The sequence below is a fragment of the Mauremys reevesii genome, linkage group 4 (genome assembly GCF_016161935.1).
Source record: "Mauremys reevesii isolate NIE-2019 linkage group 4, ASM1616193v1, whole genome shotgun sequence".
Classification (NCBI taxonomy): domain Eukaryota; kingdom Metazoa; phylum Chordata; order Testudines; family Geoemydidae; genus Mauremys; species Mauremys reevesii.
In genome coordinates, this window is record NC_052626.1 from 58,995,999 (window position 1) to 59,019,638 (window position 23,640).

General features: G+C 43.7%; 1 protein-coding gene across 2 annotated transcripts in view; it reads right to left on the bottom strand.

The window, feature by feature from the left end:
• The window catches only part of CCDC9B (coiled-coil domain containing 9B), a 101,690-nt gene that overhangs the window by 34,204 nt on the left and 43,846 nt on the right, over window positions 1–23,640 (bottom strand). For both annotated transcript variants that reach the window (XM_039534844.1, XM_039534845.1), the window contains exons 6-9: window positions 21,136–21,210; window positions 5,072–5,256; window positions 1,108–1,169; window positions 444–497 (exon numbers count right to left, since the gene is read on the bottom strand). In XM_039534844.1, coding sequence (XP_039390778.1) covers window positions 444–497; window positions 1,108–1,169; window positions 5,072–5,256; window positions 21,136–21,210 — 376 coding nt within the window. The remainder of the gene's footprint in view (window positions 1–443; window positions 498–1,107; window positions 1,170–5,071; window positions 5,257–21,135; window positions 21,211–23,640) is intronic.

Genomic DNA, 23,640 nt, shown 5'->3' on the forward strand with positions numbered 1-23,640 from the left:
AGGTGGGGGCCAGATTCATTTTATCACTAGAGTTTGTGAATGTATTTCCTAAAGAAGGGGGCTGTGTGGGAGGGGAGGAAAATATAAAGCTGCAAAGCCAAAATCCCCCCTGACCACAATCCCCCGTTATCTCTGTTTCAGTTCAGTGTCACTTAGCTACCACACTGCCCCCCAGGATCCTTCTGCAGGTATCAGTCCCATTACAGAGAGGGGTAAGGAACATGGCTAAAGGAGGCAGCCACTAGGAAAATGCAACCTGAAGCACGCATGGACCTTGTATTCCCAGGTCTCCTGATATCCAACATGTCCACTATTGAGATGGTACTCCAGCCCCAACTCCCACCTGCATAGAACTCCCTCATTGAGACCCTGGACCGCAGCATGGTGTAATGAGAGGGAGCGCCCAGTAGTTCAACTTAAGGCCATTCACGGGCTCTACTCACCTCTCCCTTCAGAAGGAAAGGATCTGTGCTGGAATTTCCTGGCATTTCTTCCCCCTGAACGGATACAGCATGCACAAAAAGGCAGTAGGGTTATATAATGAAAGCACAATGGAGAGCATGTTGTTCATGTGATGTGTTCTAGCAGCAAAGCCTCACTCCCTCAGTACATCTCCTGAGAACGGGAACTGTGGTGGATTTATCCTAATTAAGAAGCTGGCATGTGCCCCTGGGAGCACAGATGATGAGCTGCAGGAGAACGCGGCAATATGACTCCTTGTGAAACCAGCGCTTGGGAAAGGAGCCAATTCTAAGCTTCTCTATATGCTATAACATCATAAAGAGCAGAGAGTTCAAGGCCTAGATCCTCAAAGGCATCTCAGTGCTCAACTCCCATTGAGAATCTGGGCCCAAGTTATTGAATTAGTCACGGCTGCACTCTGGGGAACGGAGAGTAGTGACCCTATATACACAATTCAGATCCATTGAGCACTCTGCAAAGCAGAGAGTGCTAAGACCTATGTACTGATTTTAGAGCCATTTCTGTGCAGGCCTGATGGATAGGAAAGCATCCCAGGACTGAATCTTTCACACCTGACATAGACCAGTAAGCCACATGTTCATGGCTAACAAATGTCAAAATAAAACCGGTGTCTCCCTTGCTCACCTTTCTTACTGCTGAGATTATCCAAGACTGGCTCCCCATCCTTAGTAAAGTCTTCCTCAAACCTGCAAGTAAAAACGGGGCATTGTCAGATACAAACCCACGCACTTCAATAAGCAAGCAGCAGGCAGGTCTACGCTCAAAAGTGAAGTCAACTCAGCTACATTGCTCAGAGATATGAAAAATCCACACCTGAGTGGCATAATTAAGATGACCTATCCCCCTAATTCTTCTGTTGACCTAGCTTCCCTCTCTTGGGAAGGTGCTGACAGACCTTAAAGTCTATGAGCACCCCGCCCATCACTGTAGCGAGTGGCTACACTGAAGTACTGAAATACGTCAGCAGCTCAGCTGCAAGTGTTGACTAGCTCCTAGAGAAGCCATATCCACCAGTCACATACACTTCCACCACAAAGGAGACCTTCTAAAGGCACATTTTACTGAGCATGTTACTTACCCCAAAGGAGACCTTCTAAAGCTCTTAAACCCATAACAGACCATCTTGTATTCTGTATATGACACATGTATTACAGGGAAACTATTTTAGGAATCTTTTGGCGATGTTAAGATTTTTTAATCAGGATTATTTTTTGTATCGTCCACCTGTAAAGCCAGGTGCCCTTGTTCCCATGAGCCTAATTATGCAAGGTGCAGGGGGGAGCCACACAAACTACTAAAAATGACCTAAAATCCCTTTTCTCTAGGAACATAGGGTTTGTCATACTAGATCAGAGAAGTAGCCCATCTAGTTCAATAGTCTGTCTCTGACAATAATCTTAAAAGGTTACAATATCGTGGGCTCCTCCTGGCGGTGCCTCCAGTTAGGAAGCTGGGAATTTCCCCTTTCCATTGGTATAAAGTACCCGATTCTATCTCCATACAGCTGCAAGATACTGGACATCTTTATGTGATATCTTTATGTACAGAAAACCTATTATTGACCTGTGTGATGTTATGAGTGTAATATAATATCTCATTGAAAGGTGACAGGGCCAGAAAGAGTTAATTAACTCACAGACTGACCTGACCCATGGCCGAACTTTAGAGACTGGTTAGGAAGATATATAAATGAACAGAGCTTTAAAATGCAAGCCTGCATTGTTAGAGATAGAAGGGTAGATGTTTGCTCAGGTCAGGGGCGGCTCTAGGCATTTTGCTGCCCCAAGCACGGCAGGCAGGCTGCCTTCGGGGGCTTGCCTGTGGGAGGTCCCCGGTCCCACAGATTCGGCGGCATGCCTGCGGGAGGTCCGCCAAAGCCACAGGACCAGCAGACCTTCCTCAGGCAAGCTGCCGAAGGCAACCTGCCTGCCGCCCTCGCGGTGACTGGCAGAGTGCCCCCAGTGGCTTGCCGCCCCAAGCACGTGCTTGGCGTGCTGATGCCTGGAGCCGCCCCTGGCTCAGGTCTTGTGATGTAAGCAAATAAATCTTGTCTATTACCATGGCTTTGATTCAAAGATCAAAAAAGGAGTAGTGATATTTAGAAAGACACTTGAGTGAAATAAGTATTATTGTCTATATGTTTCTTTGAACGTTGTGGTAACCTGTATCTGAACTGCTTAACGGATAAGTTATCCTGTGCTAATTGCCATGATGTTTGGGAGAAGGAGAGTTAAGCCTATTGTTTTCTCAGGACAAAAGGCTGCAGGAAAGGTATAAAACCCCTGGGACATGATCCTTCTTCATCTCAGATCTGCTTTGGGTTTCAAGAAGGGAAACCCTGAGCCATAAGCATTGAGATCCCCAGTCACTGACTGGAGTCACCCTGAATATGGACATTGGACTATAACCTATGGACTATTTCTAAAAGGACTTTTGGCAACTACAAGCTCATCTCTGCTATGTATCTGAACCTCAAGAACTGAATTCAAGTCTGTATGTATATTGATTTTTTAACCAACACTCTCTCTCTTATCTTTTTTAATAAATTTTAGTTTAGTTATTAAGGATTGGCTATAAGTGTGTATTTGGGATAAGATCTAAGTTTTATATTGACCTAGGGCTGTGGCTGGTCCTTTGGGATCAGAAGAACCTTTTCTTTTATATGATGAGATAAGATTTTCAGTAATCATCATAATATGTTTGACATGGGTGTCTGGATGGAGCCCTGAGGCTGGGCACTTTAAGGGAACTGCGTTGTTTGGACTTCCGAGTAACCAGTGAGGTAATACAGAAGCTGTTTTGTGCTGGCTTGGCAAATCTAAGTATTGGAATATCCACCAGCTTTTGGGGTTTGTCTGCCCTCTTCTGTTTGCAATTCATCCTAATTGAATGACCTCAGCTGGCTCCCACTGGCAGCATCGTTACAACCTGTCTGAATATTAATTAGGCCTCAAGCCAGGGTAATTTTTGGGGTGGAAGTTCCACATTTGGGGGAGACAGAGGAAACGAATCTATGGCAGATTGAGGGTTTGTTTTTAATTGTTTCATTTTAAAGACCTCCATCTTACATGACAGTGTCACAAGACAGCTGAAATAATATAATCACTGATATCTTAGCGGTAAAAAGAGCCCTCCAACTCCTCCAGGGGTAAATGTAACAAATTTGCTAGCCATCTCTTTAATCCTAGCAGGGAGACTTTATTTTAAAAAGGTGAGAGCCTGTTGGAAGCTGTTTGGTGACTTGGAACATTACAGCAAGTTCCAGGGAGATGGGTCAGTGAGCAGAGTACAGGTGAGATTGTCAAGGGTGCATGATAAATGAATTTATCATATGGCTTTCTACCATGTATATAGGGCAGCTGCTGAAATAGTGAATGGTAAAAAACTTCTCTGTGGGAGCTTTCTTGCCAAAAGCTTTCTGCCCTGTGCACAGTTCCACCCCTAGAAGCTCAACACCTATTACATATAATAAATAAAGTAATAAGTATTAACTTTATGCACTTTCATAGAACTTTCTGTTTGAGGATCTCAAAGTACTTTACTAATGTTAATAAATGGAGCCTCACCAACTGGCTGTGAGTTAGGTGAGTATTATCCCTGTTTTACAAATGGGTCAACTGAGGTACAGAAAGGTTAAGAGCCATATTTTCAGAGGTGCTATACACTGACAATTCCCAATGCATCTCTGCAAAAATCAGGCTTTAAGTAACTGTCTCAAGATCACATGGGAAGTTTGAGGTAGAAGTAGGAACAGAACTGAGATCTTCCAGCTATCTGTTCTAGCGCTTAACCAAAGGACCATCTCCCATACCTGTCCTGTAAAAGCCCTCTGTATAGTGCATAATGTGAGTCTGGCACCAGGAAAACCGCTCTGTCTAGAGCATATAATGGTATGAATCTTCAATCCAGTGCATGTAACGAGCCGTACTCCAAAGCCCTTGGGCCAGTGTGTGCAGTGTGTTCCACTCCCAAAAGCCACCTGGCCAGTGCATTTCAGCTGGATGCGGGTTGCTAAAGAGGCAGAATGTAAATGAAGAGAAGCTACCTCATTACTCAGCAATACCATGATGAGAGTTGTCCCACAGTACTATACACCGTGCCAGTCATTGATCTGACACAGGATGGCCCTGCCCATGACAGCGAGTACACTGGAATGTCTGCAGGAGGTTACTTTATAAGGCAAGGATGATGTAGGTGGGCTGGCTTTTTATGGGAATGAAAAGGAGAAATCATGATGACTGGACAAGGTTTGAAATATCAAAGCGGATTTGCCCAACTGTCCCTTTTGGAACAGCCCTAGCTTCTTCTTGCCTCCATCAGTCCCATATGCCTGAAGTTGTGGAGGACCAGTGGAATTAACTGGAGGTTAACGCCTCTATAGAGGTAGAGAGAATGGGATGTGATTCAACCCCCTCTACAGCTCTCAGAGTCCCTGTAGAACCCATGCTGATCAGCCTCTGGAATTTAATGTTTCACAGTTTGCCAGTTCAAAATGTCCCATCAGAATACAGACCTACTGCCAGAACCTATCATTTGCCATAATAGGGCTTGTAGCATGCTAGGCACCTCAGGGGTGTAGATGACCTACATGTGCTCTGACTTTTCTATATCCCAAGCCCGTCGCCATTCGCCCTTTGCGTTCTTGTGGCGCGCTAGCCTCTCGAGGTCGATCTGATCTCGTTCTTTCTTCCATCTCACGTATTCTGAGCGTTCCCGTCCAGTCATGGTGAAACCCATGTCTCCTGGACTCTTCTGGAGAGGTTTCCCTCCCTCCTAGAGGAAACAAATGGGCAACTCATTAATACATTACCATCAACCAGAAACTGTGTCCAACAAGATTTCCGCATTAGGCCAGTGCGAATTCTATTAGAAGCCTTTTAAACAACTTGCTTTTAGAAACTGGTAACAGCTGCTCTGAAATGTGATTTTTCTGTCTAAATATTCTCTGGCTAGATATATGCCTTGAGTTGTAACCATTTTGAAAACACGTTACTGTGCTCGTGCGTGCAAATGGCCAACATTACCTGATTCCCATGTTCAATTTACCTGATTTCTGTATTAAGTCCCAGTAATTAGATGCATAAATTAGGCAGCAGTCATTCGTGCACTGTGTCTCCGCAACTTCATGATTAATAGGTTAAAAAAATCAGACCCTTCTTGTTGTTCCCGGAAAAGGCACTCATCCAAAGCAGCCCCATGTTGCCTAGTGTATCTAGCTACTCCTAGAAGTGCTTGGGACAGAGTTCGCCAATGTTTTTTCTGTAGAGAACAATTTCTGAGTAACTACATTATGTGAATTCAGAAGGCCAGGGAATAAGAATTCCAAAAGACCCTGCAATTCTTTATGGGTCCAAGATAACAGGCACAATCTTTTGCCCCAACCCTTTCACCCTCCAACATTGGGGAGTAGGGAAGAGAGTCACTTTGCAACCATTGGTGAGTGCTCTGTAGCTCAAGATGGACTGGCTGATGCTGACACCTAGTTCAGAGTGCACTGTATAATGAGCATCACATGCATAAGTCAGAACAATATCCTTTGAGCAGGGGATTGTTTACTTTCACCACTTGTGTCCCCCGCTATGTTGTAAGAGCTGAGTGCTGTTGCTGTTCAACAAAGAGACAGTGCAAGACAAAGCTGAGTGTATCAGAGGGAGATGTGTGTAACACAGTGACAGCTTAATAGGCTCCACTGGAGGAGGAGGCTGAAGTTGGTTCCTTTTCCCAGTTCCTTATTTGTGGTACCAACTCCTTACTCAGAGTTCTCTGTTCCTTATTCAAAGGCCAAAATTATATTTTTTTAAAATCGATGAGATTTCTAAAAATTGAATCTTACAATAAGTTAATGTGATAAAAATTAAATGGCTAATTCCTTAATTACTTATTAACTAAATAATCAAATAAGGAGCTGGGATTTGAGTGACTGTATATGATGAAATAAGTCTCAGTCACCCCAAGTGACACATCTCTGTGAGCATCAGATAGCTCTGAAGGACTGGGTCATGCCACTTACTGACCAAAGCTCCTTATGAGCAATATGCTAAAGGTAATAACTGGAGATATACCAATCTCCTAGAACTGGAAGGGACCTTGAAAGGTCATTGAGTCCAGCCCCCTGCCTTCACTAGCAGGACCAATTTTTGCCCCAGATCCCTAAGTGGCCCCCTCAAGGATTGAACTCACAACTCTGGGCTTAGCAGGCCAATGCTCAAACCACTGAGCTATCCCTCCCCCCAGATATGCTGTCACCTGTTATGCCACCACTCCCATTTCCATATTGTAAATGGTGACTGAACTGGGTTTTGACTGGCTGTATGTGATAAAATAAGTCTCAGGTCAGCACAACCATTGAACTGTTCTGCTGTAGCTGAGACATTGGAACTCCCTTATTTGGAACTTCTTCTCTGCAAAAAATTGTGGCCCATGTCACCAGCCCTCCTCCCCCACCCTCAAACACATACACGCCCGTTAGCTGGGCAACCGGAACAGTAAACAGGAGAGTCTGAGGATGAAGCTGTGGATCCTAGACTAGCAGGTAGAGGGACTTGGTGCATGTTGTATTTGTTGCATCTGTTGGTTGGTTGTTCTTTGGGAGGGTGGGTGGTATGGGTGGGCTGGGGGCCTTTGAATGGCCAGGTGAGATGGGTCTGTTTGTGTCTCAGCGAGAGCCTTGTTGCTGTGATTTGTGGGGCTTTGAATAGAACCAGGTTTTGAAATTTGTGTGGTTATTCCCTCCTTGTTTGTGAGGGTGGGAGCTGAGTAGTGAGGTTTGGCGTATGTCAGTTGCCAGGCGAATGGGTATGGCATACTGGAGGAGTTTTGGTGGGAGTTTAGAGAGGGAGTGTGATTCCTCTTTTAGGTTTGGGTCTACACCAGAGAGCAGATATGGCTTAGGAGAGAACAAGTGCTGTGATCCACCTTGGATGTGCTATGTTTTACTTTCTGCCAGAAGACAGAATAGATTTCTGGTGTATGAAATGCAAGCTGGTGGCTGTACTGGAGGAGAAGATATGTTGTCTGGAAGCATAATTTATAATATTGTACAGCATCTGAGACAGCAAAGACCTCTTGGACAACCAGATTTGGAAACCACTGTCAGATGCCACAAGGGGACGGATCAGCAATAAGGCAATTGGAGGGAGTAGAAACCAGAGTGGACAGGTGATTTTTAACAAGAGGGGAATGACTCTTGGCTCTCTTTCAACTTCACAACTTCACCAGAAGTATCAAAGCATTTTCAGAGGCTCAGCCAGTCAGCTACAGAAGAACCTGTCTCTAGAGGAATGGAACATACCTGGGGACATTCCTGATGGGTGTTCTTGTGGTATGAAATGAGCAGCAACCAAGTGAGATTCGTCAACCATCATAAGAATACAGACAATCATCATTGGTAACTCAATATTAAAAAGAAGGGACACAAGGACGATAAGTGTGCTGTCTCCCTGGAGTGAGAATATGAGAGGTAACTGAATGACTAGACAAGATTATGATGTTGTTTGTCCACTGATGATGATACACATTGGAGCCAATGACACAGCATCACATGGAACTGTTCAAATTAGAGAAGACCTCAGGCACCTTGGAAGGGAGTGGAAAAAAAGGAAAGTCCAAGTGATCTCATCAGAGATCCTTCCAATCCAATGAGCAAAACAAAGCAGAAAATACAGGAGGTGAACTGTTGGCTGCACAGCTGGTGTGAGGCTGAAGGTATAGATTTTGTGGCCACATTCCAGTGGAAGTGGAGGCTGTACATATGGGATGGCTGGTGTCTCACAGATCAGGGGCTAACCTTCTCTGTAGAAGACTAATTGGAGCAGCTAGGCGGGCATTGAGCTACCTACACAAGAGGAGGTGCTATGGAGACAATTGCTGTACAAAACTAAAACTCAAGACATCACAAACAAATTGAACTGATGTGACAAAACACGTGAAGAGAAGACATTTTTCAGTTGCTTCTATACCAATGCTAGGAGTCTGGTTAACAACTACGAGGAATAAGAAATTCTCATTGAGAAAAATATATCCAACTGGCAATACTGAAACCTGGTGGGACATTTCACATGATGGATTATCACCTCTTTAGGAGGAATAGAGTGGGTAAAGTTGTGTGTGCATGTATGTGTTGGGGGTGGGGGCACTCTACATTAGTCGCTGTTGCTTGGTAATCAGGGATCCTAGAAATTCATTTTCCCTGGAAAAACACAACATTTGCATTTTTAAAGAGAATATTTAGTTTTTACATTTTGTGAAAAAATAAAAACATGTACAATAGAACTCCATTTGTCCGAGCTTCCATTATCTGGCTCTCCGTATTAACCAAAACAGGGCTGACAGCCCATGCCCAGCCACTCGCAGCTGAAGTGCTCCAGATTATCCAAATTTTTGATTATCTAAGCTGGCCCTGGTCCAGATTATTAGACTGGATAAACGGGGTTTCACTGTATTAGTAAAACACTGTGTTCAGTTGATACCTATATATCTTGTGGCTAGGGAAACCAAAGTTCAGTGTTTCATTTTAATTGCAGAAAAACATGGATTTTTATGGTTTTTTTTAATTGTAGAATTTTGGGTTTTTATCATGGAAAACTAGGACCCTGTTGATAATTCAGAACCACAAGATCTTGAATACATATGGATCAATGTGCTGACTAACAAAACCCAGAATGTGGTCTGGTGGGGGGTCTGTTACAGGCCACTGAATCAAACCAGAAAACAAAATGAGTTATTCTTTACAGATAGATGTTTAGTGTGTTGACAGAAATGGTGTTCTTATTGAGGAGTTCAATTTGGGAGACATGCTGGATGTCTCATGCAGCAATTGATGTACAGAGCAATCAATGTAAATAAAAATTTATGAAGTGTAGAAAATGGATAAAGGAAGCTAAAGACATCAGGGAAAACTCCATGGCTGGACAGTCTAAGGACAATAAGGAGCTTCTAAAGAATATTAAGAACTAAATAAATACCAGCAATGGTGTGGGTCAAATGGTGGAGTCTCTGTAACTCAAAGTCTTTAAATCATGATTTGAGGACTTCAATAATTCAGCCCGAGATTATGGGTCTATTACAGGAGTGAGTGGATGTGGTTCTGTGGCCTGCGATGTGCAAGAGGTCAGACTAGATGACCATCATGGTCCCTTCTGTCCTTAAAGTCTATAAGTCTACGGATATGAGCACATTATTAGATGGAGATGGTAAAATTGTTAATAATGATGTAAAAAGTGTTCAATAAATATTTCTGTTCTGTATTTGAAAGAAGCAGGATGATGTATTCGTATGATACAAGGCTGATGAATTTCTTTCCATCCCATCAGCAGGCCCTAATAACTTGCACCCAAGAGTCCTAAAAGAGTTGGCTAAGGAGCTCTTCACCCCAGAGAAATTCCAAAAGACCAGAAGAGTACTAATGTTGTGCCAATATTCAGAAAGTCCAAGCGGTATGAACTAGATAACTATAGGACACTTAGCTTGACATTAATACCAGGGAAAAATATGGAAAAGCTGATATCAGATTCAGTTGCTACAGTATTAAAGACTAGGAATATAATTAATTCTAGTCAACACGGTTTTATGGAAAACAGGTCTTGCCAAAGAAACCTGATTTCATTCTTTGACATTACAAACTTAATTGATAAAGGTAAAGCCTTTTCAGCTACAGTGCAGTCTCCTTTGGTTGAAGGAGACACACCCATAATTAGTCAATTAGATCTATAATTTAGGATTACTGTTGCAATAGTTTGTCCTACAAATTTACCCAATTTTAAATTCAGTTGTAAGAAGTGAATGAAAGTTCATTAAATGTTACAATAACTTATAACAATAAATATTGATGGGGAAAGATGCAAAAGGGAGACAGCCTGAATTAGTCCAAACAAAAAAGCCCGCTGATAGAACTCAAGAACTGTGTTAAAATCATGCCTGGTAAACTAAAAAAGTGAGGGACCAGAAATCAATGGACCAAACTTGGTTTGTTGGACATTAGGTCTAACAGATGGACAAAATAATGAGGGGATAAATTATTCCATCCATCACTCCCTTTTGGGGTTTTCAAAGAGAATTTGGGGGGGGTGAAAATTAGCAATGGCAGAGCAAAGGGGTCAATTGTTGACTGAAAGAAGGGGAAGGACTGAGCTTTACCATCATGGCTGCCACCAGTACCATCTCCTGGGACTCAGGGATCTACTGTAACTCTGCTGGGCATTCATTGTCCTAATCCTGAGATGTCCTGATGACTGGGCCAAGAAAAGGACCCAGATGACATCCTCACCTCTGCTTATCAAACACGCACAGTCTACTAAGGACCATTGCCACCACAGTTGATGGTGTCACTCTAGGCATCATAGAATCATAGAATATTATGGTTGGAAGAGACCTCAGGAGATCATCTAGTCAAATCCCCTGCTCAAAGCAGGACCAACACCAACTAAATCATCCAAGCCAAGCCTTTGTCAAGCCAGGCCTTAAAAACCTCTAAGGATGAAGATTCCACCTCCTCCCTAGGTAACCATTCCAGTGCTTCACCACCCTCCTAGTGGCTAATCTTCTCTGATCTGTTTACTATCCCTTATAATCACTTAAACTCTATCTTTTGTAGTTAATAAACTTGTTTTGTTTTGTCTAAAAGCCAATGTATGGAATTCATAACTTGGGGCAGAAAGCTGTGTATATCTTTCTCCACACTGAGGGAGGGGGCGAATTTCATGAGCAGTGCAAGATGGTACAATTTTGGGTTTACACTCCAGGGGGCGAAGGGGGAGGGAAGGTGCACTTGAGTAACTGGCCAGTGTCTTAGCGGAGCCTTCCCATGCAGAGCTTTATCTCAGCATCTGTGTGTATAGCTGCAACTGGATGTGTCCCTACCTGCATGTGTGCTGGTAAAGTGCAGTCTGAAGCCTGCACTGAAGCCTGAGGGAGGGCATGGCTGGCTTGCCTCAGCAATACAGTGTGAAGGGAGCCCAGTTCCAAGTGGGACCCAGGGAGGTGTGGTGAACCTGTCACAGGGTGTTTTTGTTCATCCTGGAGACTTGGCCAAAGAGCATGCAATGCTGCTTTTGACTATATTGAGTGAGAAGGAAGACAAGATCTTTGCAAGATTGTGACGTTTTGCACAAAGTGAAACCTCTGTATGCTCAGGATTTGGCACTGATGGGGCATATGGAATGCTTCTAGCCACTCCAAGTTTGCCAGTAAAAAGGTCCAGTTTTCTGACCTGTATAGCAGAACAGGTAATATTTAGATAGATCCTGAAATTTGTCTCAGCACAAAGATGTTTTTGTGTCCATAAGTGATATACGGACTTCATGTAGGAGGCAGAGAGACCAATTTGTTGAACATCTGGTTTGCTGAGACCTCCACTGGCTCTGGCTAACTCTCACTTTGTCACACACAGCCCCCCGCCGCCCCCCCTTTTGCCTTTTCCTTCCCCACCTTTTCTTTTCTGTCCTTTTCCTTTTTCCTTCTGTCTAATAAGAGTCTGGCTTAGTTGGCCAAGGCTGCTTATTTTTCAACACTGCTATAAATTCATGACCAAGAGTCAGATAAAAGCAATTCCCTAAACAATCTAGTTCTGGTACAAGTTTCCCAGGTTTTGGGGTGGCTAATAAGCCTGTGTGCCAAGTCTGTATTTCTCTAGCAGTGAGGTTGCAAGTGAGAATCAACACCAGAGACAAGCTGCATATTTTATCTTTGCTGTTCTTTTCTTTCCCCTTTTGTGTGTGTTTTGTCCAGGCTTTTAGAAAATGGGGTCAGGCTACAGAAACAACAGCTCTAGTCCATTTCAACTAACTTCTCTGTTTCCCAAAAAGGACAATTATTACCACCGTTAATCCCATCCAGGAGACTGTCAAATGCTTTAACTGTTTTTCCTTCTTTTTCTTTAATTAAAGGAAAAAAACATTTTAATGGTATGTTTCTCATGGCACTAAACTGGCTGAGGTCTCTGTGGACCAACCCCCCAACCTTTTTATAACTGCTTAATGTTGGATAGAGAGAGGGTCACATTAACACTTTGACTCTCTGGGCCCATATATTCCATCTAAATTAATACAACAGTACTCTTCGATTCCTTGTTGATGCTAAGCTCTCACATAGCAGAAGCCAAAAGTAATACTTTCTGCCATCTCCGGTTGGCTATGATACTGTCTCCTATCCTGGTGAACAAGAACCTGGCCTAAGTTGTTCACACCTTCGTTACCTCTCAGCTGGCTGAAAGCACTGTGCTGCACCTGGGCATGAAACCATCAGCATATAGGAAACTTCATTTAGTACAGACTGCTTCAGCGCATCTCCTCAGCAACACAGGTTACCACGAGCATGTCACACCTGTCCTCTGCTCTCTATACTGGCTTCACACAGAATTTCAGATCTAGTTCAAAGTATCATCCTTATCTTCAAGGCATGGAATGGCCTGAGCCAAGGTTCTTGAAAAGATTTATTAAATTCCGGAACAAAGACCGTGATCGACAACTCCACTCCTCAGGCACAATGGAACTCTCTACAATAAAGGTAAAAAGTCTTGTCTGGGCAGTAGACAGAGCTTTCTGGGGAGCTGGTCCCATACTGTGCAATAAACTCCCCCAGGAACTAAGGACAGTCACGAACCTCACCACCTTCTGCTCCACGTGCAAGGCTCATTTCTTTGACCATGCCTTCTCTAACACACACCCAGCAATATGCATATTTAAATAAATAAATCTCAAACCCTGCCAAAACAAGACACTCCACTACACATGCTTCTATCCCTGGGTAGAGGATGAGAGAACAAGCACCACATGACAGATGTGTAGTCACACTGCTTAATGCACTACTGGAAGGTGCATTAATGCTAAGAAGGTGCCCTGAAACTGATACGCTCGGCATAAGAACCTCTACAGAATAGATATAAAATACTTAGAGTTTTGTAAGGCATTTGACTTAATACCATATGACATTCTGATTTTAAAAGTTAGAACTATACAATGTCAACAAAGCACATGTTAAATGGATTAAGAAATGGGTAAGTGAGAGGTCTCAAAAAGCAGTTGCCTGTGGGGAGTTATCATTGAGCATGTGTGTTTCTAGTGAGGGCTGCCAGGATCAATACTAGGCCCGATGCTATTCAACATTTTCACCAACAGCCAGGAAATAAATATAAAATCACTGCTGATAAAATTTGTGGCTGAGACAAGGATTGGAGGAGTGGTAAATAATGGTGAGGACAAAGCAGTCCTTCAGAGTAATCTGCATTCAAATAAAGTACCTTTTAACACATCTGGGAACAAGGAATGCAGGCCATACCAGCCGGAAGGAGGGACTGTGACCTGAAAAGCATGACTCTGAAAAGGATTTAGGGATCATAGAATCATAGCAATGTAGGCCTGGAAGGGCCCTCCAAAGTCATCTTCTCCATTCCCCCGAGCTGAGCCAGCACCAAGTATACCTAGACAAATGTTTGTCTACCTGGTTTTAAAAACCTCCAATGATGGGGATTCCACACCCTCTCTTGCTAGTCTCTTCCAGAGCTTAACTACCTTATACTTAGGACATTTTCCCCTAATATCTAACTAAACCTCCTTTGCTTCAGATTACGCCCGTTACTACTACTCCTACCTTCGGTGGACATGGAGAACAACAGATCACCATCTTCGTTATAATCTTTGAGATGCTTGAAGTCTTTATCAAGTCCCCTCTCAATCTTCTTTTCATAAGTCTAAACATGCCTGTTTTTAAAACCTTTCCTGTTAGGGCAGGCTTTCTCAACCTTATATCATTTTTATTGCTTTCCTCTACATTCTCTCCAGTTTGTCCACATCTTCTTAAAATGTGGCGCCCAAAACTGGACACAGTACTCCAGCTGAGATCACACCAGTGCTGAGTAGAGCAGAACAATTATGTCTTGCATACCACACTACCTCTCAGAATGATACGAGTCTTTTTTGCAACAGCATCACATTGATTCATATTCAGTTTGTGATCCACTGTAACCCTGAGATCGTTTTTTGAAGTACTACTGCCTACCCAGTTATTGCCCATTTGTGTGTCTGATTTTGACTTCCTAAGTGTAGTATGTTGCACTTTTCTTTACTGAATTTCATCTTGCTGATTTCAAATCAGTTCTCCACTTTGTCAAGGTGATTTTTAATTCTAATCCTGGCTTCCAAAGTGTTTGCAGACCCTTCCAGCTCAGTGTCATCTGCAAATTTTATAAGCATACTCTCCATTCCATTATCCAAATCACTAATGAAGGAGACAAGCAACTGAACATGAGCTCCCAGAGCAATGCTATGGCAAAAAGGGCTAATGTGATCCTTGGATGTATAAATGGAAGTAAGGAGTAGGAGCAGGAGGTGATTTTTACCTCTGTTTATGGCCTTGGTGAGATCAATACTAGACTACTGCATCCAGTTCTGGCGTCCATATCTTAAAAGGGTGTTGAAAAATTGTAAAGGGCAAAGATAAGAGCCACAAAAATGATGTGAGGGCTGGAGAAAAGGCCAGACATGAGAGAGTGAAAGAGCTCAATCTGTTTAGCTTATCCAAAAAACAAAAAAAAGTTGAGACATGACTTGATTACAGCATTTAAGTACCTTTTAAGTGGACAAAATACTGGTTACTGAAGGGCTCATTAATCTAGCAGAGAAAGGCAGAAAAAGAACTAGTGGTTGTGTCAAGACTGAATCCCGACTCTGTCACTTCGAGTGCAGAAGTGGGGCCCGCAAGGATTTTAAAAATTAATACTTGCCAGGCTTGTATTAAACTCCCAAGGTTACAGCTTTTTTCTGACCTTGGCTTGGTAAACATTGCCACCACCCAAATGCAACAAAACCCCCTTTGAACCCAGGAAGGAGCACTTGGGAATTTCTCCCTGTGTGGTACCCCCAAGCTCTTTTCTCCCTCCCTCCTCCCTCCGGGGAAAAGCTGAGAAGGGAAACAAAGGAAATTAGCTGTGGCTACCAACTAATCAAATAACATGCACAAACCTTTTAGGACACCAAAAACCCAGTCCTGTTCTTAAAAAAAGGTAAATTTTATTAAAAACAAAAAGAAAGGAAATACATCTGGAACTTAGGCTTTTGCTAGATTTTAAAAGAGCAATTCCAAAAATCAAGCACCCAAAATAGCTTTCTTGGGGGTTCAGCTTAAAGGTTACAAGCAAACAAAAGCATCTGGGGTTAGCACAGATGGGTCCACAAACCAATATGAAATAAACGAAATAACCATAATCACGTCTAGCTAAACATTCTGATCTGCTTACACATGTGGAGTTCAGATAAGTAGTTCTAGGCATGATCTGATGATTTATGATCATATCTGGTTCAAACGTTACACAGCATTCAGCCCAGAGAGCTATAGACAAAGGGAAAGTTTCTTTCCCAATTTAAAAAAGTTCTACCTTCCCATTGGCTCTTTTGGTCAGGTGCCCACTTTTTTTCTTTACCTGGGAGACTTTTTAACCTTTTACAGGTAAAGCAAGTAAAGAACAGCTACCAAGAGGGATTTTACAGCTAACTGGCTGGCTAGGTGTCTATCAAATGAAGCTATCCCCCCTTTATTTATCACAGCCTGGAAGCTGAAGCCAGACACATTGACATTAGAAATTAGGCACCAAATTTTAACAGTGAGGGTGATCAACCATTGGAACAAATGGTCAAGGGAAGTGACGGATTCTCCAGCTTTTGATGTTTCCAAACCAAGCATGGATGCCATTCCAGAAAACATCATTTTAGTCCAACACAAATTGTTACTTGGCTCAGTACCAGGGTAGCTGGATGAAATCCTATGGTGATACACAGGAGGTCAGACTAGATGACCTAATCGTCCTCTCTGACCTGAAAAACTCTGAATCTATGAAATGCTGCTACTGGTCCTTTGGCACATGCACCTTTATCAAAGTTTCCCCCTCCAGGTGGATGTTTGATGCAGCAGTTGGTTGTGTCAGGATTATAGACCATAAAAACCTCCTTAAGGAGAGGCATAATTTGGTGATGGCTGCAGCAATTTTATGACGAAATTAAGAAACTTCCTGTCTGTGCAAAACAGGGGTCTTAGCATACAAATCCTTAGGAATGCTTAAATACAGGGCTCACCAGTGATCAGCACTAGCAGCAGCACCAATTGCTCAAGTAAAGTATTTTTATTATAATACATTGAAACTTCTTTACTCATTTTACAGTTTTAGAGTCAAAGTGAGCAAATACTATGTCAATTGAGTACACACCATTTCTTTAACGGTGAACCATGCATCTTATTCTTTTCATTTGCAATTAAGTCTAATCGCGGAAATAATCAAAAACTTGACACTCAGCTATTTCCATCAGAAATTTCTGGGTCTGACAGTAAATAAATTGGAAAAAACCAAGGTGCATTTTTGTGGCTGCATCTCAAAATAGTGACTCATGTCTTCTCTAATACCATTTGCAGCAAAAAAGGAAATGTCCCTACCACAGAAAAATCCTTCACCTGCTTCTCTATAGTATTTTTCCATGTAACTTAAATATAACAATATTTAAAATAATGTTCAAATATTGATCAGTTCAACAGAAGTCAGCAACATTATTTGCATAAACAGTAGAGCAAGGATCGGCAACCTTTGGCACGTGGCTCTCCAGGGTAAACACCCTGGCGGGCCGGGCCAGTTTGTTTAACTGCTGCGTCCACAGGTTCAGCCAATCATGGCTCCCACTGGCCGCGGTTCGCCGCTCCAAGCCAATGGGGGCTGCGAGAAGCCATAGCCAGTACATTCCTCAGCCTGCACAGCTTCCCGCAGCCCCCATTGGCCTGGAGTGGCGAACCGTGGCCAGTGGGAGCCGCGATCCGCCGAACCTGCGGACGCGGCAGGTAAATAAACCAGCCTGGCCTGCCAGGGTGCTTACTCTGGCGAGCCATGTGCCAAAGGTTGCCGATCCCTGCAGTAGAGTTTATTTAAACAAAGGTGTTACCATTATAGGTACGAAGTTGCTGTTATACAACATTTTATATGTTTCCACAAACTTGGACAAACAGAGGTCTGGCATTTCTAGTTTGGAGTTTTGGAATTAAAAAGGAAAGGAGATGCAGATATTCTAGCCACAGATAGAGTTCTCCAAAATCTTCTAAAGTATACCAAGCCGCATTGTTGTTGTACAAGTCCCATAGCAACACTGAAGACTGGATCAGCTAATTGTAGTATATAGGAGTAGGGCAGTATTCCTTTAATCGTTTGTGAGTGCTCTAATGGTGTCACTGTTTTCAATATTTTAAAAGCTATCAGAAACCACTCAGAACCGCAGTATGCATTCAGCATACTTGCATGTCTATGTGTAGTTAATAAACAAGATTATTTGGGAGCTCACTGAGCTCAAGCCTTGTGTTCATTTTATATTTGTTGTGTAATGAGCAAAACAACAACAAATGCTTTTATATCTGTAACACAGTTAAAGAAATGTTGATAAATTTAGCCATTTTTCCTCCTCTTAATTCATCTAACAACAAACCAAGTTTCCTATAGAATTCTTCATTTTTAACTATCGTATAGTTTCTGTGAAAACATTATAGCTGGATTTGCAACAAACTGACTGCATATGGCTTTTTGTTGATTTGTACATGCATTTTCTCTGTTAACTAACAAAATAAAAACTGGGGTAATATATTTATCAGACCAGAAAGGAAGTGGCATAACATCTCTTCATAACGAAATAATGGTCACAGGGGGATGGGATGGCACATGGGGTGACCTGAGATGCATTATGTCATGTACAGTCTGTCAAAACCCTCTTCCGTATTTAAGCTCTATGTACAATATAGAAGTGGGACAGGACCTAACAGATGGCAGCGTGCGCAGGAACAAAGCTTCAGATTGCAAGTAGTATGTCCCAGATCCTTCAGAACAGTCTGTTGGTTGCAGGGATTTGTCATTTGGGGTGACCCAAGACTTATTTTGTCATGTACAGACACTCAAATCTGAGCTCCTTATTTGATTATTTAATTAATAAATAAGTAATTAGTATTTTAATTCTTTACCACATTCAAACACATTAATTTGATGACATTTCTAAAAATTGAGACTTACATTGATATATTTTAAATAGATTTGGCCTTTGAATAAGAAACTGGGGACCCAGGAAAAAAGAGCTGGTACCACTCCTAAGGAACTGGGAATAAGGAATGAATTTCAGCCTTGTACTGGAGGTGAGAACCAACTGACCATGGCCTGCTATCAAGTAGAGATGTATAATGAATAGCTTAGCACAAAGCGAGTCCTGGGATGGTAATTTTTGGTGGATAATTCACTACTCCGCATTTCCCACCTTCAAAGCCCACCCTCCCCCTCCCACCTTCTCCAAAACAGGAATTAATCTCCCTGGCATTTCACTGCAGATCAAAATAGATTGGAGGAACAGGAGTGACTGAAAAACCTGTTGCCAAGGAGACCCACCTGTGTGTGCAGAGAGACTGGGGGAGGGAGCAACAGCTCATTAGTTCTTTACCAAAGAGAGTCAGGGACCTGGCAAGCCCAGCCAGGAACAAGAGGGGAGGAAAGATGCTCAGCCCTCCATTCTTGGGCAAAGGAATGCCAGGCTGTGGTCCTAGAAGGCCTGTTCTTAGACTGAGAAGAAGGTGGTTCTGAAACACTCCCTGCAGCTTCCAGCCCCTCCCCTAACTGCTTAATGCACATCCCAAGGGGCACACCATGATTGGTGAGCGAGTTCAGTGCTCCGGAGAGCAGGGAGCAGCAGCAGCAGTGTGAGCCATACATGCTACAGGAGGGCTCTGCGCAAGCTTCCCCAGCTGCCAATGCACCTCTCAGACCTGACCTATGACCCCAACACCTCTCCTGAGCAGAGACTGACAGCCCTGCCGCCTGGCACACACAAATGAAGATTAGTCAAGATATGGAAAATTAATTTCTATGGGAGACCTAAAATAAGACTTTATCCCGGCTGTGCAGAGGTGAAAGGCCAGAGCCCTCATCCACCTTGTCCCTGGATCCCCTAGCAAAATTGCTGGTGGCTCCAAACCAGTGAATGACAGAGGTGTTGCAGCTGTCAGATGGTGTGTTTCTCACCGAGCATCTGTGCTGTTTATCTGGTAAATAAAGAGAAGATGTACATCTGCTGCCTGCCAAGTGCAAGGGTGAGGAGCTGTTTACCAACCTAGGGCTCTGCTCAGCTTGGACGCAGCTGTGTCTGCTGGACCAAGCGGGAGTCCAATCAGGGAGCCCTCTGCCACTCTGCTGGGCGCAACTGGGATTGATGCTTAGGAACCCATCTGTGTTCTCCTAATGAATCGCATGGGGACGGGGACTATTCAATTTGTGCTCCATTAATTAAGAGTGTCTGCTATCAGGGGAGCCAGTGCTTCCTCCAGGGTTTGCATTAAACAGCCAGCAGGAAGGCACAAACTTTAATTTACCACAACCCTGGCCAGCTCCTGCTAAAGCAACGGACTGTGGCTAATGCAGTCTGAATCTTTCAACCCACAAGCAAATGATAGCCACAGAGAAAACAGCTAATGCAATGGCGCTCGTCCTGGGGCTGAGCAAGCATTCTGGCAGCAGCACTGGCATGCTAGGCTTAGACAGCCACCTCTGCCTTTTGTTCCCTGCCTCTGTGAAAAGATGATGGTCACCTGTTTATGTTCATGCTGTTCTTACAGTACCCTCTGCTGGCCCTTCTACTGAACAGCACTGAGATAGGATTCAACCCTCATTGAATTTCCATTTCACACAGCCTGAGGTGAGTGTGATCACAAAGAAAAGACCACGGGGAGAAGGGGGGAAGGGCCAAAGGCATCCCAGAAGACGTGGCAAAAGGACCTTCCAACTCAGCAGAAGGAAAATTAGGAAATGTTGCTTTATTTCCAGGTACAACTCTTCGGAGGAATCTCAGGTCATGGAGCTGAAGTCAAACTGGCTGGTGCAGTAAAAATGTGTAGTCTTGCTTATCACTAAGGAAAAGGACTTCAGCACGATTTGGAGATTCTTTATAGAAATCCACCTTATGTCACTCTGCAGCCAATCTCTACTGGGGCGGCCATCTCAAAGCTGCGTGCTTCAGGACCTTTCTGTCAGTCTAGGCATTTATACTTTTCCCATCATCACAGAGAACTGGGCACAGCAGAGGGACAAAGGCAAGGGGAACCTTTGGTGGCTGGAGAGAAGGTACTTTTGGCCCTGCATAGCAGGCTAACAACTGCTCCGGCACTAATGCTCCCAAACAACCCACACAGTTAAAAGGCATGTCAGTTCTTCAGTAGTTTGCATTTTTCCTCATGATCATATAATTTAAAGCCAGCTGGGATAAAGCTCTGGATAATACCCTGGGGCACAATCCTCCATCAATGGGGGGATGGGCCAGGTGACTTGGTTCATCTTTTCCATCTCTAAGGTCTATAGTTTTATGAACTAGCTTGTCCATTCCTTTGGGATAAGTCTGGTGAGTGGTGAAAGAGGCAGTCAGGGAGAGGACTCCCTGTACCACTCCATACTCAAGGCAACCTGAGCAGTCACTATTGCAATGAAGACAGGCACTGCCAAGAATGCCGTGAGGGCTGATTGCCAGCGAGGCTGAGCACCCAAAGCTCCCATTAACTTCAATGGCAGCTGTGGATGGTCAGTCCCTCTGACAATCAGGGCCTACGGTTCACTACATCACCACCCCCTTCACATGAACACCAATCAGCACCAAGGATACCTCTCACCTTTATGTTGTGCTCACTCTCTGAATACTTATCAGTGTCTGATCGCCTCCTCTCCACTGTTCTCCTTTCATCCACCTGTAGGGATACAGAAGAGACATGATTCACAATTGTGCATGGACTCTAGAGTGAGGAACTAGTGCCAGGCCTTTGAGCAACTGTGCAAAACCAAACGGGATTTCTCAGGAGACAAAAGGTGAACAGAAGATGCACTGAGTCAAACTGGCACTAGCAAGGGAAAACAGCGGGCACCAAGATGCAAGGAGGACAGCAGCAAAAGGGGACACATTCCCGTTGATCTCTCTACTCCACCATGCTGCCAAAGAGGAAAGCTGATCTGGAGAAAGCTTAAAGCTCCAAAAACCAGATCCTCAAAGGCATTTCAGTCGTGGTTAGGTGCCTAAATAGCCTTGAGGCTCTGTAGTGGAGTCAGGGAACCAATTGCAACCTGGTTAAATGTTGCTATGGTAAAGTTGGGGTGTCTTTCCCCTGGTTCTTGTTACGCAGACAGAAAGCAGAAGACCAGAAGTTCAAAGTGCAGGCAATGCAATGTTTATTGGGGTTAGTTTTCAGCAAACCTGTGTCCCATAACTTTGACGCCACAGAGCCTTGTTTTCCAATGTTTCCCACTTCCCTCTTCTTAGCAGGCATAGTTATACCTGTAATGCACACCCACACTTCCACCCCTTACAACTTATGGTCATTTTCCATTTTGGGGGGTCATAGGATTGGGGTCTTTATGCCACTCCTTGTGTACCGCAGGGGAGGGGTAAGGAGTGAGGTTGTGCTATGGTCAGGGGCAGGCATTTTTTTTGTCTTTTAGTGTTTTACCTTTCACCCCAACCCCCCTTGCCCCTTCTGACTGGTTGCTTGACCTTGCCTTGAGATAAGGAGTTGAGACAGTTTTTAAGTGTGCATTTATATATTACACTTCCACCATGACCAGTAACACTTTCACTGCTTTTATTTGTTCCCATTATACTAACAAACCCATTTGGCTTAGGCAGGGGTCAGCAACAGGGGTCGGCAACCTTTCAGAAGTGATGTGCCGAGTCTTCATTTATTCACTCTAATTTAAGAATTCGTGTGCCAGTCATACATTTTAACATTTTTAGAAGGTCCCTTTCTATAAGTCTATAATATATAACTAAACTATTGTTGTATGTAAAGTAAATAAGGTTTTTAAAATGTTTAAGAAGCTTCATTTAAAATTAAATTAAAATGCAGAACTCCCGGACCAGTGGCCAGGACCCAGGCAGTGTGAGTGCCACTGAAAATCAGCTCACGTGCCATAGGTTGCCTATCCCTGATATACAGTGTCTGGCTTTGTCCTTATTAAGGATCCCTTTGTTCACCCATATTAGTAAGAAAGTATATATATAAAAAATCAAACAGGCAAGCAGATTAAAATACTATTTTAGACCAAACTACAGGCCTGGAACCTACATTGGCACTAGCACTCCTAACAGGATGTGCCCATGTCCCTGTATCCAGGCTAAAGTCTTGAGAGTCCAGCTCTCTAACACGCTTAGCGGGACACAATTGGGTCCCATCTACACTACCTTGAACTGTATTGTAACAGATCCCCAGATCGTTGCCTTACAGTTACCCTCCTCACTCTTAGTGAACCATGGACAAAGCATTAAGCAAATGAAACAGGCAGTTCTCTGGCCCACTGCAAGACTGATGCCATGTTCTGACAAGTACAGTCAGCTATGGACAAGGCTGGCAAAGATCACAGGGGATCCCCCATGAACACTGATACAGGAGCCCTGGCACCCCTCCTTCGATCATGAAAACCCCACCCACTTTAAGCCCTTCTTCAATGAAGGCCCTGAAGTCAGCTCTACCTGTGGGATACCTTTGGTGTTAAATTGATTTACTGCAACAAGCGCTATTCTCTATTGCATTGCCTCCACTGCCTGTTACTCTTCTGTTGCCATCGTGGGTGATTACAGATCACATCTACAGGGCCTTCCAGCTCAGTGTCAACGTGCTTTATGGGTAGATAAGACTAGCTTCACAGTCTCCCTGCGAGATCACTGATCATCATCATCAGAAACCAGGGGGGCTGAAGCAGGGATAGGTAAATGACTTGCCCAAGGGCACAAAGGAAGTCTGTAGGAGAGCTTGAATTGAATTCATGGCTCCTGACTCTCGGACTGTCATCCTGGGGATGCAGTTCCTGCTGGTTCCTTTCAGTGTGACATTTTGTTTTTGTGGTGCCCTTCCACCCCCACCCTGTTCTCTTTGATCACTGGTTGTCACTTGCTCCGGTTGGCCCCAGTGAAGTCCTGAGGCTCCCCTGCCCCTTTCCTTCCCCATACACTCTTCCCTCTCGCTTGTGGACTGCAGTACTTGTGCTGCATTTGTAACTAGGAATGCAGAAACGTGCCCTTCTCCAAAGCAAATTGCACTGTCACTTGGTGCAGTGTTACTTGCAAGAGACACCGATGGAGCAGCTAGTAACCTCCGGTAGGAGCAGAAGCTTTTCCACATTGCTCCTTC